The 17,017-nt window shown below is 56.2% G+C and overlaps 2 protein-coding genes across 4 annotated transcripts in view; one reads left to right on the top strand and one right to left on the bottom strand.

The window, feature by feature from the left end:
* The first annotated feature begins 338 nt into the window (after positions 1-338).
* Positions 339-9,481, top strand: SNN (stannin). Its single transcript, XM_081299092.1, has 2 exons — positions 339-476; positions 7,242-9,481. The coding sequence occupies exon 2, from the start codon at positions 7,328-7,330 to the stop codon at positions 7,592-7,594; it is 267 nt and encodes an 88-aa protein (XP_081155218.1). The 5' UTR covers positions 339-476; positions 7,242-7,327; the 3' UTR covers positions 7,595-9,481.
* A 613-nt stretch (positions 9,482-10,094) lies between these two features.
* TXNDC11 (thioredoxin domain containing 11) overlaps positions 10,095-17,017 on the bottom strand; it is a 61,833-nt gene continuing 54,910 nt past the window's right edge. For all 3 annotated transcript variants that reach the window (XM_081299077.1, XM_081299075.1, XM_081299076.1), the window contains 2 exons: positions 15,040-15,120; positions 10,095-10,829 (listed from right to left, as the gene is read on the bottom strand). In XM_081299077.1, the coding sequence (XP_081155203.1) occupies positions 10,211-10,829; positions 15,040-15,120 (700 nt within the window). In that variant the 3' untranslated portion in view covers positions 10,095-10,210. The remainder of the gene's footprint in view (positions 10,830-15,039; positions 15,121-17,017) is intronic.

Below are 17,017 nucleotides of genomic sequence, written 5' to 3'. Positions count from 1 at the left end.
GCCACCCTGCGCGCCGTGCGCCTCAGTTTCCCTGTTCTCAGGCGGGAACGGAGCGGCCTGCCGGGGCTGGCCTGAGAACTGCGGAGGGAGGACTCCCGTCGCGGGCCCCGCACCCTCCGGCGCCCAATCGGCGCGCGCGGAAACCCAGCCCGCCCCCGGCCCCGGTTCTGCCCGCTGCGCGCGGCCCCCGCCCCGCCCCGGCAGCCCGCCCCGCCCCGGCAGCCCGCCCCGCCCCGGCCTCAGGCGCACGTGACTCCGCCCCGGACCGCCCCGCCCCGCCGTCCAAGCGCGGCCCACCATTGGCCTTCCTGGAGGTCCCGCCCCCTCAGGGGCGGGGCCGGTGGCGTCCCGCCCGCCGCAGAGCGGGGCTCCTGCGTCCCGACGGTGCGCGGCGGCCGGACCGGGCTGGCGGGCGGGCGGGGCCGGACCAGCGGGACTGCCGCGGGGCGATCGGGCCGGCTGCAGGCCGCGCCATGGTGAGCGGGGCCGGGCGGGCCGCGCGCTGTCGGGTGGGCCCTGGCCGGAGGGGCCGGGGCGGACCCGGGCGGGGTGGGGGCGCGCTCGAGGCCGCGGTGCCCGGGGCCGGGGTCTCTGCGTCGGGGGAGGGGCGACCCTGCGGGGGCGCGGCCTCGGGGGAGGGTCTGTTCCTGGGGGCCGCGCCTGCGGGCGGGGGCTCTGGGTCCGCTGCGCGGTGCGAGATCCGGACAAAGGAGGCGGCGGGGGGCGGAGGCTGCTTGGCGCGGACCCGGTGTCCCCCTCCCCCGCCGGTGCGGGTCCCCCGCCGCGGCCCGCCGTTCTGCGCCCTGCGCCCGCTGCCGGGCTCTGCGGGACACTTCGGGATTTCTCAAAATTCCAGGAGAGATGGGGGTCCTGGCTGCCCCCAGCGTGGTCAGAAGGGCTTTGAGAGGTGGCATCCAGCCGCGTCTGGCGTCCGTTTCGTGGGTGGGGAAACTGAGGCCGAGCCGCAGCGTTTGGCGCCGGGTTCCGTCGGCCGTGGCTGCGCGGCGTGGGCAGGACTGGGTCTCGTGGTCCCCGTCCCCCCACCTCTAAGGAAGCGGACTTGAGTGGCCTCTCCGGCTGTCGCGGCCTCTCCAGCTGTCGCCCCCGGCCTGAGCCCCTGCTTCCCTCAAGCCTTGCCCCGCCTCTCGTCTCCACAGAGTGAGGGGGACGCGGGCGTCGCCTGGCAGGGTTAAATGAGAGGGTGCGTGGAGCGCATCTGGCACCGCGCCTGCACTCCGCCCGCGCTCAGCACGAGGGAGCTGCCGGGACGCTTGTCATCCCCGAGTCCCGTCCCGCCTTGAGTCTTCAGCACGGGCCACCCAGCCTGCTCTCATGGGGACCACACTGGGATTCACCTGTCCTCCACCCCTCAGGCATCAGGGAGAGGAGGTGCCGGAGAATATGGCATTTTAGAGTCATACTCTGGAATCCAGAGTTTCAGATCTAGGCTGCCTAGGTTTGAGCTGTGTGACCTTGGGCAATTGACATAACTTCTCTGAGCCACAGAGTCTTCCTCTGCCAAGTGGGAAGAGCGATAATTCAATTTTAGGGTCGTTGTGAGGCAGAAATTTTGGAGACAATCTGCAAAGGGTGTCTGGCACATAATAGTCACTATCAACTTTTGTAGCAGCCACTATTTCCAAAGTTGTTTGGCCAAATGGGCTGACCCTAGAACAGCCTGTGAGAATGACCAGTGGAAGGTGCATAGTGTGGGAGCAGGAGCCTCAGAGCTGGGCCACAGGAGACCCTGGCTGACCTTGGGGCAGTCCCGGAGCTCTGGCTCCTGCTTCCTCTTCTGCCATGGGGAGCCGCGACTCTGGAGCCAGCTTCTCTTCTGGAGGAGGAGGTGGAGGGTGAGATACCAGGACCAGAGCCGGGCACAGCGGTAACGTTCACTTCCCGCCAGCTTCCCTGCTCTAGGATGTGTCATTGTGTCCAGGGTGGCTGGGGCTGGCACGGCAGACGCTTTGCCCGCAGTCTGCTTCTCCTTCTCTGGTTGTCTCTGTCCCGCAGTCCTGCCTCCCTCCTCAGCACCAGGGCAGGAGGCGTTCTGGTTTGTGAACTGGGGTCAGTCAGTGCCCTTGGCAGGTGGCTGTGTTGCAGGTGAGGGACATGCTCTGCCCTGGGGTTGCAGTGGAGTCCCTGGGGGTGGCTGCACCCTGCGAGCAGGTGGGAGCTGCGGACGTGGGGCGCTGAGCTCTGCCAGGCTCAGCAGCACCATGGTGTGCCCGGGGAAGGGAGAGGAGCAGCAGTGTGTCCCTGGGGAGGGCTGCTGGTGTCACGGGGCCTGGGCCAGACTGTGTGCCCTGCTGGTCCTCGGGTGGGGTGAGGGGCTCGTCCCCACTTTACACACTAGAAACCCAGGCCATCAGCAGCGACATGCTTGAGTGGGTGGGAGCAGCCAACGGAAGCCTGCTTTGGGCCCTGCGCCTGTCCAGTGGGCAAAGGCCATGCAGAGGCAGGGTCACCTAGGTCCTCTCCTCACACTGGCCAGACTCAGAGGAGAAGCGGGGCCTGCGAAGGAGACCCATGCCCTGTACCCACTGGTGCCTGGGCAGGGACTGTCTTTCTGAGCCCTCCGGACCTTGGCACAGCAGCTTTAGCACCGCGGCAGCCTCACTGGTGAAGGCTGGCGCTGGCCAGTGCTTACCTGGAATTTGTTGATTCTCTTATTCCAGGGGACACATGACCTCTGTGGGGACACGGCATGTCCTGTGCTTCACCCTCCTTTGGGGATGATTGGGGGGCAGAGAACTCTGCAGACTGGAGAGCCTGGGCTTTGCCAGGCGTGGTCTGTGGGACCCCCCGGGTCAGGGCACACGGTAGGCTGGGTGGGGTTCAGGTGCCAGGTTTGCCCTGACCCAGAGAGTGGACAAGGGGGTGTCGCAGATCTCTGCTGCCAGCTGGCCCTGTCCTGCTCTGGCCCTCTACACGTGAACGACCTCCCTTTGCTCTTGGGGGTCACCTGCTCATTTCCAGCTCTCACTCTTGACAGCCCACCCCAGCTCTACACCTTGGTCTCCTCATCTGCAAAGCGGGGTGCTGATGGTGAGTGGAGTCATCCAGGGGCCTTGGGGGCCAGAGGCCTGTGTAGGAGGTGTGATGCTCGTTCTGATGTGGTCCACGTTTCCCACGTGTCATCCTGGGCATCTCCCCAGCCCAGGCCTTGACCCTCTCTGTGCCACCCTGGCCCATGCGCTTTGCAGGATTGCAGGGGCCAGCTGGCTTGCATGAAACAGCCATACTCAGGGGCCTGAGGAGGCCCAGGGGGGCTGGGGTCCAACCAGGCAAAGTGGGGCTCACAGCGCCCAGCTGCCCTGGCGTGTTGGACTTCCTTTGGGCTGTGCTTCTCAGCCACTCGGCCACCACCTCCCCTCGCTGCCCCAGCGTGCATGGGCTGAGTCCTCTGAGAATCCACGGGCACATCTTTCTTTCAAACCCCATACTCTGGCTGCAGCCTGTCCTTCCTCATAAGCTGCTGGAGTGGGCACAGGGATCTGTGCCCAGGGTCCCAGGGCTGGCCTGGGTTTAGGGAGCTCACTCAGCTGGGGTTCCCTGCCTCTGAAGGCAGGATGTCCTCTAACTTCTCGCTGTGTCCCTGGGCTTGGAACACTCAGCAGACCTTCACTGCGCACCTACTGTGTGCTGGTGATAATGCAGAGGATGTGCATGGGCAGTGGCTTCCTCTTGCAGACCTGGTGTCCATGGGTGCAAGTCAGCAGCCAGGGAGACACCCTGACCCAAGAGCATTCCAAGTGACAGAGAGCTCTGGAAATAAAGTAGAGCGGGGTGAGCATGGGAGAGGGGTTGCTGGGGCCAGGGTGGCGTGGGTGGCGGCCCTCAGAGGCACAGGAAGGAGCACCATGGGATGGGGAGGGCACACTGCAGGCCCAGGGGACAGGCAGGGCAGAGCCGAGCTGGAGGCGGGGAGTTTGGATTTTCTTCTGAGGCCTGGGAGGGTCTGAGTGGGGAATGATGTGATCAGATTTTTTAGATCAGTTCTCCGGAAATGCGCGTGAGTGAAAGGAGGAACCGGTACATTCCAGGAGGGCCGGGGCCACTGGTAGGCGTGACTGTGGCTCAGTCACGCTCTGTGCTTGGGGGTGGGTGGGGCCAGAGGCCCATACCTGGCTCTGCCCTTCTCCAGGCCTGGGGCAGTCCCCTCTCTCCTCAGCGGGTCCCTTTGAGCTGGGGCTGCCTGTGCCTCAGTTTCTTTACTAGTCCTGAGACCGCTGGTTCTCCTGGACTTGTGGGTGCTTCTTGGGCCATCTCCCACCTCCTGCCCCTGAGCCACCCCAGTCCCCAGACACACACTTCCCCTTCTAAACTGATACTGACTTGCCTTCCTGCCAGAAGGCTGTGTGGGAGGTGGATGTCCCGGCAGCTCTGCACCCCGAGGCCCCGGAGAGGGAGTGCAGGCAGGGCCAGTGCAGGCCCACTCCTGGGGCCTGAGGGGACAGGCTGGTGGTGAGGGCAGAGGCCGGGCTGCTGAGTGGGCAGGGTCAGGAGGGCATCTTGCAAGAGCTGGCATTAACTAGGTCAGAGTTACTCTCCGCCTCCCTCGGGTGGCATTTGGGGCCAGGTCACTCTGTGTCACAGTTCTGGAGCTGCCCTGTGCCTTGGGATGTTCAGCAGCATCTCTGGCCTCTGCCCTGTGATAGTGCCTCCTCCCCCTGTTTATGACCACCCAAAATGGCCGCAGGAACCGTCAGATGTCCCCAGGGTGGGGCAGCCTACATTGAGGTCCACTGGTGATAGGGCAGAGGATGTGCACGGGCAGTGGCTTCCTCTTGCCGACCTGGAGCAGAGGTCTAGGCAGGGGCGCCTGGCGGGGACGGCCTGGAGGATGTGCCCGTGGCAGCAGCATGGCTGGGAAGAGGGAAGCAGCCCCGGGCATCGTGCTGGCCCTGTAGGCAGCTGTGGACGTGGTTGTGTCCTGTGTCTTGGGATTGGCCAGGGTCCTGGCTGTGGTGGGCTCAGTGAGAGGGACCTAGCTCCAGGGCTGTTGCCTTCCTGCCTGGAGCCTCTCTGCCGGCGGTGGCAGTGCTCCCTGGTTCCAGGGCTGGTCCTTGGACACTGGGGTATGAACTTAGCTGCCTTGACCTTCGGGTAGCCCCCCACCCTAGCCTGCTAGGTTGGGTACAAGTCACTTCTAATTAAGGTCACTGTGGCTGAGGGACACAGCAGGCCCATCCTGTTTGGAGGGAAAAACTTTCCAGTGCTGTCTACCTGCGGGGATGCGACTCCTGAGAAAGAAAACCTACACATGTGGACACCCAGTCTCAGCGGAGGGCGGACTGAGTGCTGGGCCTGCACAGGACGCTTTGCAGGCTGGTCCTCACCCCACAGCAGGGTGTGCTGCTGTAGTGGCTGTGTGGCTGGTGTGTGGGGGGGAGAAGGGGCAAGGTCTTGGGCACCAGGGCAAGCTGGTTTCAGTGTCCAGGGGTGCGACAGTGGCAAAGTCCAGGCCTCGCTGCCTGGCCCTGGGTGTCCCCCGTAGGAAGAGAGGAAGACTGGAGTGTGGGTTTTCTGGATCCCGTGTGGTTGGGAGCCACTTTCTGATGCCCCCCAGCAGCCACATCTGCAGATGAGGGTTCTGGGGCTGGGCAAGGCGGTGGGAGCTGTCTGAGGTCACATGGGTTGGCAGTGGCTCCCAGTCCTCTGGGTCCTGGTCTCACCCCTCCCCACACCTGGGAGCAGGCCTGGCCTGGGGTGCCCTCCCACCACTGTCTAGACAGGGTGATGCTCCCACTCCCTGCTCCTGCCTTGGGTCATCGCCACTCCCCCTGCCAGCAATGCCATTCCCCCCCAGCGAGGCCTCCCTGCACCCTAGCCGCCCACCCATCTTAGCGTCAAGCACCTGGTCCTTGGTGTCCCCATGTGGCACCTGCATTTGTGGTGACAAGCATTTTGGAGTACTGACCTGTCTGCAGTCTGGGTCCTGCACCAGGCGCTGGGCATGTGCAGACAGGGCTCCTGCCCACCCCTGCCCCTCCAGAGCTCCCCTGGGCATCTTGGCCTCAGCTCATCCAGGTTCCAGAGGTCCAGGTCTCCCAGGCCAGCACAGGCCCCAGTGGCAGAAGCTATTGTCTACTGTGCCCTGTCACAGGAGTCCCAGAGGGACGTGGTTGCTTTGTGTGTGTCACCTGCTCCCCACAGTAGCAGATGTCATTTCCTTGTTTTCAAATCCTTCCTCTATCCTTCAGGAAGTCACTGGCTCCTCTTAGTCCCCAAGTGGTTAGTGACACCCAGTGGTGCAGCTCCCGGAGCAGACACGGCAAACGGAAGAGCCAGAGGAGTGTCCAGCCCTCCCACGGCCCCTGCCACAGCTTTAGAGGTGTCCTCTGTCCCCCTTCCCCTCCACGACTGGGTCCTGGGGCTGAGCCAGGGGTCACATGCTTGATCTGGTTACAGAAGCAGGTAGGTGTGGGACACCTGATGGACGCAGGCTGGGTGAGCCTCTGGACAGACATCGAACGCCAGTCCTGTGTTCCTCCCTTGGATGAGAGCCCATGTTCAGGCTGAAGAACTCTCAAAAACAGAGTCCAGAGCTGGGCGCCCGCCTGTGATCCCGGCAGCTCGGGAGGAGCCCGGGGAGGCGGGGGGCACCTGCAGTCCCAGCACTCAGGCCGAGCAGGAGGATTGCTTAAGTCCTGGAGTTTGAGACCAGCCTTGGGCCCTGCACAAACAAAGCAGGCAACAAAATCAAAATAGAAAAACAGACTTAGAGCCCATGCAGGTGCCAGCTGGAGCTCTCCAGGGGTGTGTGGTCCCCCTGTAGGCCCCGGTGTAGCCTCCACTTGCTCTGTCTTTCAGGACCCTCACGTCCAGCTGGAGCTCTCCAGGGGTGTGTGGTCCCCCTGTAGGCCCCGGTGTAGCCTCCACTCGCTCTGTCTTTCAGGACCCTCACGTCCAGCTGGAGCTCTCCAGGGGTGTGTGGTCCCCCTGTAGGCCCCGGTGTAGCCTCCACTCGCTCTGTCTTTCAGGACCCTCACGTCCAGCTGGAGCTCTCCAGGGGTGTGTGGTCCCCCTGTAGGCCCCGGTGTAGCCTCCACTCGCTCTGTCTTTCAGGACCCTCACGTCCAGCTGGAGCTCTCCAGGGGTGTGTGGTCCCCCTGTAGGCCCCGGTGTAGCCTCCACTCGCTCTGTCTTTCAGGACCCTCACGTCCAGCTGGAGCTCTCCAGGGGTGTGTGGTCCCCCTGTAGGCCCCGGTGTAGCCTCCACTCGCTCTGTCTTTCAGGACCCTCACGTCCAGCTGGAGTTCCAGCCTCACTGAGCCAGCCGCCCCAGGAGCTTCCTGCCGAGGAAGCCACACGAGCACTGACCATGTCTATCATGGACCACAGCCCCACCACAGGTGTGGTCACGGTCATTGTCATCCTCATCGCCATTGCTGCACTGGGGGCCTTGATCCTGGGCTGCTGGTGCTACCTGCGGCTACAGCGCATCAGCCAGTCGGAGGACGAGGAGAGCATAGTGGGCGATGGCGAGACCAAGGAGCCCTTCCTGCTGGTGCAGTACTCGGCCAAGGGACCGTGCGTGGAGAGGAAGGCCAAGCTGATGACCTCCAGCGGCCCAGAGGTGCACGGCTGATCTGGGCTTCGAGGCTTCCGGTCCTGTTTGCAGCCAGCCAAGCGGCACCAGGAGGGGCGGAACCACACAGATATGCTGCTGAGAGGAAGGGTTGATGCTTGCTGGCATGGCCTCTTCGGGCTTGGCCATCGCATGCACTGACTCCAGGGTCCTGGCTGTCCTGGGCTTCCCTTTGGCCTCCTGGTGGGGCTGCCCATTGCAGGCAGTGGGCAGGCTTGACCTTGCTGGGGCCACGCTGGGGCTATGGCCCCGTAGTGCTTTTGTTACTTGAATGTTTAGCTGAGCCTGTTTTTGACAGAGCTACTACTGTAATGCGTGAACTAACAAACCTGTGAACTGTACATAGGCCCCAGAAGCACGTGCTTAAAGCCTTTTTTTGCTGAATTTTAAAAATACCATATTAAGCACATGGGACCGGTGGATTATGGCCGTACTCACAATGAGCAGAGGCAAGACCATGGAGGGTCTTGGACGTGTAAGGCCCAGGGTTGAACCTGGCAGGAGTCTCTGATGCCTACCTGCCTGTATGTAAAAGAAGTGAGATGTCAGTTTGAAGTCTCTGGCTGACCAGTCTGGGTGCTTTGGTGATGTCTCTCTGGCTGGTAGTGGATGAAGAGCCACGCCCCCTCCCTCTTTCCTCCAGGTAGATGCAGCTGTTAAGCTGTTAACCGCGCCCATTGATGGCAGCTTATTGCAAGGAAGCTACGTACCTGCTTAGGAGCCAGTGAAGGACGTCAGGGCACGCGTCCCGAGGGCTGCCAGGCGTCTTAGTAGCCGAGCAGTGTCTTGCCCCCCTGGTTGTGAGCATGCTGAGTACCCCATCTTGACACAGGCTTTGCTGAACTCACTGATCCTCAGAGGAGCACCAGAGCTCTGGTGGCTCCTGTCAGCTGAGACCCAGTTGGCCCAGGAGCAAGTTTTTGGTTTTGTTTTTGTATTTAATATTTTCTGCACTGGAGGGGAGGAGGTGGAGATTTGGCTTTTTTCCCCCCTCTTCCCTTTTCACAAGTTAGCCCCCTTTCCCCTCTGATGAGCACCCACCTGCTGGGTATTGGATTTCACTTTCCTGAGTGGCCCATCTCAAAAGTCCCTGATCTCTTCAAAGGCCCTGCATGCGGTGTGTGGCTTCACCAAGAAGCCACCACATGCTCCCTGCCAGCCCGTGCTTAGCACAGGAAGAGGGGGTGAATTTCAAGTTCAGGAACTGGTTCTCATGGGCAGGAGTTGGTGGCTTTCAGTGGAGCTGGCCTGCGTCTCAAGCTGTCCCATGTGAGCTAGCTCAGGTTTTTAATCCAACCACTGTATGCACATTCTACACCATCACCAAAATGTGGCTCAAGTGTCATCCTGGGTCACCAGTCAGAGGCCAGCCCTGGCATGACTTTGGAGTGCTGGCCCCATGCACTTGAGCTGCTGGCAAGCAGCAAGCATAGTGGGAGGCACAGCTCTGGCCTCCTGGCCCTGCTGGAGGCAACTCCCCTGTTGAGCTAATCCACTCTCTAGAGCCCCGGGGAGCTGTAGGGAGCCTCCTTTTTAGCAGCATCAGACAAGAAGCAATGGCCTGGGGCAGGGTGGGGAGGGGTGGCTGACTAGGCCATCTGTGCTGCAGGCAGTGGAGGAGCACCAGAGAGCAGGAGAGGAAGTGCCCTTGCCCCTGACGGATGGCGCAGTGGCGAAGAGGTGGTAGAGGGACAGCTGGGCCTAAGCAGAGGCAGTCAGGTGGGGCAGAGGCTGGGAGAGGCCACCCAGCCACCACAGCCAGGACCAGAGGGGAGGACAGGAGGCCCAAAGATGCCGACAAAAGACGAGGTGAGGTGCTGGACCCACCCCTCTCCCTGCCGACCTCCAGGCTGGCTCCCGCTACTCATGAAGCTGGTGGCCCACAGCCTCTGACCCCGATCCCTCAGCTGACTTCACTCTGATGTCTGCAGTTCTCACTGTGCCGCTGAGTTTGTTTGGAGATGACTAGCCCTGCTCGCTCATCAGCTTCACTTTGGAGGTCCTTTTGCCCCTCCATTAGCCAGCCACATCTGTAGAGCCTGAGTTGGCCAGGGGCAGTGCTGGATGAGGGGCAGGCCCAGTGGGGCGCTGGTGGGGTGTCTGGGAGGAGCACGACCATGCCCATGAAACTGGAGAGCAACATACAGTGGCTGTCCCTGTTCTCATCAGTGGCTACTTTTTTTAAGCATAGATCCCAAGCCACACACTCCAGTGGCTTAGTGAATTATGACCTCTCTCAATTCTTTATCAATAGCCCAACTCTTGTGTTCAAGTCTTCTAAGACAGTCAGAGTTAACCTTTCCCCCTCCATGTCATGGCAGAAGCAACAGTAGGGCAGCAGGAGGGAACACTCTGACACTGAGCCACTCAAATATGGACTGATTTTTCAGACAGATCTTCAAATGGACTGTGCTACTGTTTTTCTCTCAAAGCTACCAAGTTTGTGCAATAAATGGAAGGGATGTCATCCCTTTTCAATAAAAGCTGAACAACATTCAAGTTGATTTTCTAGACCACTGAGAAAATCTTTATTTACAATAAATTTCAATAAAAGTTGCATAAATATATTCCCAATATACAGTTTTCACCTCTGATTCCTTCATGTCATTTTGCAAGTTAGTCTGTCCTGTTCTCACCCTTCCTCTCAGGTGCCAGCGAGGAGCTGCCATTGGAAGGTGAAGGGGCGCTTCCAGGTAACTGGGGGGCACCTGTGGGCTCAGGGTGCTCAGGACGCACCTCTATCCTGGGGGCTGGGTCCTCAGCCCGGTCCTGGCCCTCCAGTTTCTTCTCCATGGTGGCCACCAGGATCTTGAGCCACGCGTTTTCAGTGAGGAGGGTCTCCGAGGCGTCAGCCAGCTCTTCCAGCTCGCGGGCCTTCTGTGCATACAGGGCCTGCAGCTGCTCGCTGTGCCGCTGGAGCAGGCTGTGCTGCTTCTCCAGGGTCTGCTGCTGTCGCAGCAGCCGGCGCTCATCCCTGCGGGCGTTGGAGAGCTGGCCCTCCACCTGCACCTGTGCTCGGTGAAGGCTGCTTATCTCTGCTCTCAGTTTCTGGATCTCCCTCTCCAAGTGGGAGATGTGCCCCTGCTGTAGGACTGCCTCGCTCTGAAGACATTCTTGGGTAGACATTCTTGACTGCTGGGGGGCGGAGGCAGGGTCCGAGTGGTGCAAGATGAACCTCAGCAGATTTGGAAGGGTGATGGGGAGGTCTTCAGGGTATTTCACACTTAGGTCCTTTCTGGAAAGAGAGGGAAAGGAGCCAAGGATCAGACACGTGGCAACAGGATGGTATAAAACCAGCTGCTGCGGAGGTCAGGCAGCTATGCTTACCAAGAAAGACATCCTGAGGACTTTACTTACTGGAGGGAGGGAAGATGGGCATGAGCAGGCAGTTCTCACAGGCGAGGCTGGCTGCGCTGTGATAAGGCAGCTTATCTAAATGTGTGTCTGTTCCTGAGGCTGGAGCTCAGCTTCTGCACACGGCCTTCCAGAAGTGCTCCCAGGCTCAGGCCTAAAGCCAGTGACAGCAACTTGCAGCGCGGGGAAACGCCACGTGCTCTGTGAGGCCCAGTGACCATGCAGCATGGGCTTCCTGGGCAGGACTGTCCCTATGTCACTTTGTGGTCATCAAAAATGCTTGGTGAAATCAGAAAAGCTGAAACGTTTGTTTTCTCAGTAAGCATTTCTACCCATCCAAGGCAGAAGTCCTCAATCCCCAGGAGACACTGGGCTCCACCTGGAGAGGTCTTATTGGCAACCAGACTGCTGCCTGGTCCTGAGAGCGCAGAATAAGGAAGAGAGTGACAGTGGACAGGGTTCCCCACAACTTTGTTCCAAGTCTTGATTTAGAAAATTCCTTTTCAGGGCTGGGGATGTGGCTCAAGCCGTAGCGCGCTCGCCTGGCATGCGTGCGGCCCGGGTTCGATCCTCAGCACCACATACAAACAAAGATGTTGTGTCCGCCGAAAACTAAAAAATAGATATTAAAATTCTCTCTGTCTCTCCCTCTCTCTTAAAAAAAAAAAAAAAGAAAAGAAAATTCCTTTTCAGAACTTCATTGTCTAACAGCCAGAGTCTCTCACAGATATATTCACTTGTGCAGGCAAAATCTGGCTGAAACAGACAAAAATTACAAGCCTTCTGAATTTATGCCTGAGGGGCGGCAACAGACAGTATCAGCTCCCTCAGATATTAAAGGAATGGAAGTCAAGAGCAGAGACTCCAGATGTCAGCTGCCCAGAGTGGTTCTGCTCTGTGTCATGTGTTCTTAGTCAGGTGACTTATCCTCTGTTAAAGGGGGATGATAAGAGTATCCCCTACCTCACGAGATTCTTTTAAGGATTAAATGAGTGAATACACAAGGTTAGCTTTTTAAAAACTTGCATTGTTCCTTAAGCAACCACTAGTTAAAAACTTATACACCCTCTCCACACACAAAACCAGTGGCTAAATACCTAAAAATGTCAAAAGGGGTTCTATCGATATTCTTTCCCTAGCAAATAAAAAATCACAAGGAAATCAAAATCAGATATGCCCCATTGCACACAGTATGTAAAGGAAACTTTCAGGTGACAGTCAATACAAAGAACATGGAACCTTGCATGTAAATTGTTTTATAAAATAATTTAATCGTCCCCTCTGTTAAAGCACAGTTCTCTGGACATGAACGCTTTGTCCACATGGGGTGTCAAGTGCAGCCCCTGCAGAGGGCAGCCAGCAATTCAGCAGCTGGGTCTGCCACTCTCCCAGGGCAGAGCAGAGGTGCACCACCCCTAGGGAAGGGCCACGAGGAACCTTAGCGGGCCTGTCTGGAGACATCTGTGAGCATGCAATTGTAGAAGTCCTGAGGCAGTGCCACCAACTCCCTAATGGCCATGCTAAAATGCTTTTGTCCATTCTGAAAGTAGCTAAAACACAGAGCAGCAACAAACTGTTGTTCTTTTGGAAGCATGATGGTAAGAGGTTCTGCCATTCGTCTGACTCCCCTGAGTCTTGAGGGAAGGGCTGGGAGCTCCTCAGAAGTGGCTCCTCCCCAGGGACCACCAGGCGGAAGGCTGTTGGTGGAGTGTGTATACCTCCTGCCCCCTGGAGGGTTAGGCCAGAGCACCTGCATTTTGAAATGTCATCCAGAGAATCTGATGCAGGCAGGTGGCCAGGAGGAACGGCTCTGAGATGTCCCTATGCAGAAAGGTGATGGTTTCCGTTGGAACCCACCTGGCCTCCTGCCTCGGGTAGGGGGTGGCAGGACCAGGAGCAGGATGAAGCCAGCCAGGCTGCACACCTGGCTGAGGACAGGCTCCTCTGCAGTTTTCCCCATAATCTTTACAAAATGAGGCATGCTTGTTGCAGAAACTTGCTAGGGATGTAGAGATCCACCCCCAGCAATCACCCCCCACCTTGACATTCCCCTCCTATGCATCTGACCCCCAGCATGGGGCCTTTTTCATAGTGCCCATACAATTCCATATTTCTTTCACTAAAAACAGCCTAAGCAGGTGAACGTGAAAACAGCCTTATCACATGGTTGGTCTTTTCATTTCCTCCTTTGCAAGCTGCCAGCTCCCATCGTTTGCCTGCTGACCTCCTGGTCAAATCAGGCATTCCAGCCAACTGGGAGCTCACTTCACTTGTGCCTCCCATTTGTTTTTAGGAAATGAGAAAAATTCCAATCCAAAGCTCGCCATCAGGACAGAACTGGACTTTCCTCTATTCACTGTTTAAGGGCACAGGAAGGGGCTTGGTGGCCGACCTGCCCACGTCTGGAGAATAAGCTCGGCTTCATGCTTCTCACAGCAGGCAGCTTCAGCAGAGAACCCACCCCAGATGCAGGCCTCCCAACAGCCACCGCCTTGCACTGTCCTCCATGTGTGTCTCTTTGTCCCTCTCAGTGCATACCCATGCGTTCCAATTGTAGAGAACTTCCTCATGCAGAGGTACAAGTTAGGTGCCATAGCTTTAACACCTTCTCCAACTATGTTTGGAATGCAAGGTTTCATGTCGTTAAACTACGTGCCCAACTTCTGTCCCACACAGATGAAATTGCTAGTGTTGGAGTCCATGATTCCTTGATTGTGTGGCAATTTAAACACTTCTTAGAAAGAAAAAGGCTCATCATGACACAGCCAGCGACAGAACAGGGTGAGTCACATTCTGATTTTAGTGCATGATTTGACAAGACCCTACTACAGGGAGTGTTCCAACAAACATTCTTTAAGTTAAATGGCAAAAAACAAGCAATGAGTCAAAGCCCATCCCGGAAGCCCTCTCCTAGAGCTGCAGGTGAGAGGAGCAGGGGCACAGGGAGTCCTGAAAGGGAGGCACACGCTGCACGTGCGGGTCAGGGCATTCCCTAGAGGACCTGAGCACACATTGCCAGTAGAGAAGAGGAGTGAACCTCCAGCAGGACCCACCCTAAAGCCAAGGGAATCTGTACCTAAAAGGGAGCCAACATCCAGTTTATTAGGCTTGAGAAGGCCAAGAGTTCATTTTCTACTGAAACGTCTGCACCCACAGTCACTGATTGCCAAATCCACTCTCCTTTTGCTGCTAGGGTCTTCGGCATAGATGGGGTAATAAATGACTCTGGAATACGTGTAGGTGAAACTGACAGGGTCAAGGGTCAACACGATGGCAGACATTCACAGTGTTCTGCATGTATGCAGAGAAAGGCCCCTTTTCAGTGCTCCCTGAACCCAGGGAAGGACAATGCTGTCAGTGAGAAGTCCCCACTCATCTCGTTCAAGAGGGATGGGGGCGTTGGGAGGGCCGAATGGGAATGGGCATGGAGAAGGCCTGGGCGGCAAGGCGCCAAGACTGGCTGCTCATTCACCGCACAAACATCGGGTCTTTCCTGCCCATCCTGGCTCATGGGCCATGAAAGCTAACCAATTCTGACGGCCACATGCATGCTCCTGTAAGAAATAGACTCAGGAAGAGCAAACTTCTTCAAAGAAAATTAACACCACACATAACATTCTGACACTGGAGCTCTTCTACCATGTTTCCAATGGCATATTTTTTGAACAGTTTAGTCACAGAAAATGTTTTATAAGGTTTTTGTTTTTGTGCTAGGGATTGAACTCAGGGCCTTGTGCAGCACTCTACCGCTGAGCTACATCCACAGTCCTTACATTTTGAGACAGGGTCTTGGTACGTTGCTGAGGCTGTCCTCCGGTCCTCCTCCCAGGTAGCAGGGATTATAGGCATGTGCCAACAGCACCTGGTTTTTTTTATAACTCAAATGCATTTCATCTTCAGACCTCAACAAGAGAATCTTATCTGCCCTACATTGAAAAAAATTCAGGGGCTGGGGTTGTGGCTCAGTGGTAGAGCGCTTCCTAACATGTGTGAGGCACTGGGTTTGATTCTCAGCACCACAAATAAAATAAAGGTCCATTGACAAATAAAAAGAAAAAAAAGATTTTTTTTAAAAAAAAATTCAGTCTTACCTGTTGCAAGGAAAAAACAAGACCGTAGGAAGACGGTCAACCATAAATTCCCAAGGAAGATCATTCTGAGACACATCAATTCTGGGAGACAAAGAGAAAACAGAGGTAAGAGAGAGGCCCAGGGAGCTCCCAGCTCAAAGAACCTTCTCTAATACCTAAGGAATCTGGTGCTGTTTGTCCCACACTGGCCCAGCCCTGCTCACTGAGTGTCGGGCACCTTGCTTTCAGGACGTGCAGCTGTCCACCCTGGGAAAGCCTTCCACTGAGGGCTAACATAATGTCTTCAAAGTAATCATGACCTGCCAAAGAATGTCTCATTGACACCTAAGGAACAGTTCATTCATCTGACAGGATCTGGCCAAATATCTTAATGCGTGAATTAGTTCTAGAAAAAGAAAATACACTGAATGAAATACATCAAGCATTTTGAAGATGGGAGATTATTCTCTTTTTCATAAATTCTGAGTCTGAATGGAAGTTGAAAACAAGTTCCTCAGCAGCTTTTAGATTAATTTTTGAATACAGAGAATGACATCAGTCTTCAACCCTGTTCTCAGGCACTGAGGAACTTGGAGCAGGGCTTTGGATGGTGAGTCCTCAGGCCTGAGCTGGGCCTGGGGCAGGGCTCCTGTGCCAGCTGCCTGGACACAGAGAGCCGACAGACCCTCCAAGGAAGGAGTGCAGTCCTGCTAGTGGAAGGGCCGCGTGGCCAATGCTCACCAGAGCGTATGCAAAAGCTGCAATGGTGGAACCTTCAACTCGATGGGACACTTTCAGAAAGTACAACTGCTGTGGGGTTGGAAGGGATAAATCAATGCCATGTGTTTATTCAAAAGGGTGAAATTCACTTTTCAAAAACTGGCATGGGCTGGGGTGGTGGCTCAGTGGCAGAGCACTTGCTGAGCATGAGTGAGGCCCTGGGTTCGATCCTGGCACCATATAGAAATAAACAAAGGTACTGTGTCCACCCGCAACTAAAAAAAAGGCCTAACTGGATGAAAAACAGTTTACCACGACTTTATCCTGCCTCTGCCTACGGCAGCCTACCTACAGCACCAGAGTTCCATCTTTCAAGCAAGTGGCGTTGAACACTACATCCCATAACCACGTGTTTTTCCTTGTGATTTTTACTTCAACAAGAGAGCAGACTGTGAAATTAAAAAGAAAAACACTGTAAAGACCCACTCAGTGCTCCACTGGGCTGCCTGGGGCCTTCTTTCTGGGATTCCCGTTCACACCTGGCCTGAGAGCTGACATAGTTCTGGGAGCAGTTAGTATCTCACGCTCTGTTCTTTTCAATTAATTGTATGAGATGCACTGCTCCTGTGAAGGGACCAACTTCCAGAACTGTGTTTCTTCTCCTACTGGATATGAATACTGTGTCCCTGGGCTGGGACCCCCATTTCCCTAACCTCCCAGAGTGGAATCAACTGGGTCAGAAATACATAGCTGTCTTTGTGATTCCTTGCAAATGTTGCCAACATTTCCAAAAAGGGTTGTGCCAATTTACTCATTCCATTAGCTAATGTGACTATGCCAATTTCACTCCATTTTATCAACACAAGATTGTCACTTAGAAGCACTTATTAATTTAATAGATGTAAATGATGCATTGTTAGTATTTTAATTTACATTTATTAGGTTGTAATTTCCCAAGTTGTTTATATACTCTGTCCTCTTATATGAAAAACTTGCCCATGTCCTTCCTTCACACTGGAGTCCCCCTCACTGGTCCTTAAACCAAGTTAATGGCGAGGGGGCTGGAGCCTCTGAATCCTGATCCATCACTTATAGGCTGTGTGACTCTGAGAAGGTTACCTAATCTTTCTGTGCCTTAGTTTCCTCCTCAATAAAATAAAGTGATGATCATACTGGCTTCAATGACTGTTCTGATGATTAAATCCTGTGTACAGAAAAATCTCTTAGCACATCACTCCCCAAATTTGGCTCTAGTTATTACTGACAGTGCATTGGATAT

This window comes from Spermophilus citellus (assembly GCF_964194105.1).
Source record: "Spermophilus citellus genome assembly, chromosome: 6".
Classification (NCBI taxonomy): Eukaryota; Metazoa; Chordata; class Mammalia; order Rodentia; family Sciuridae; genus Spermophilus; species Spermophilus citellus.
The sequence above is the reverse complement of the archived record's forward strand: the minus strand, read 5'-3'. Positions and strand labels throughout refer to the sequence as shown.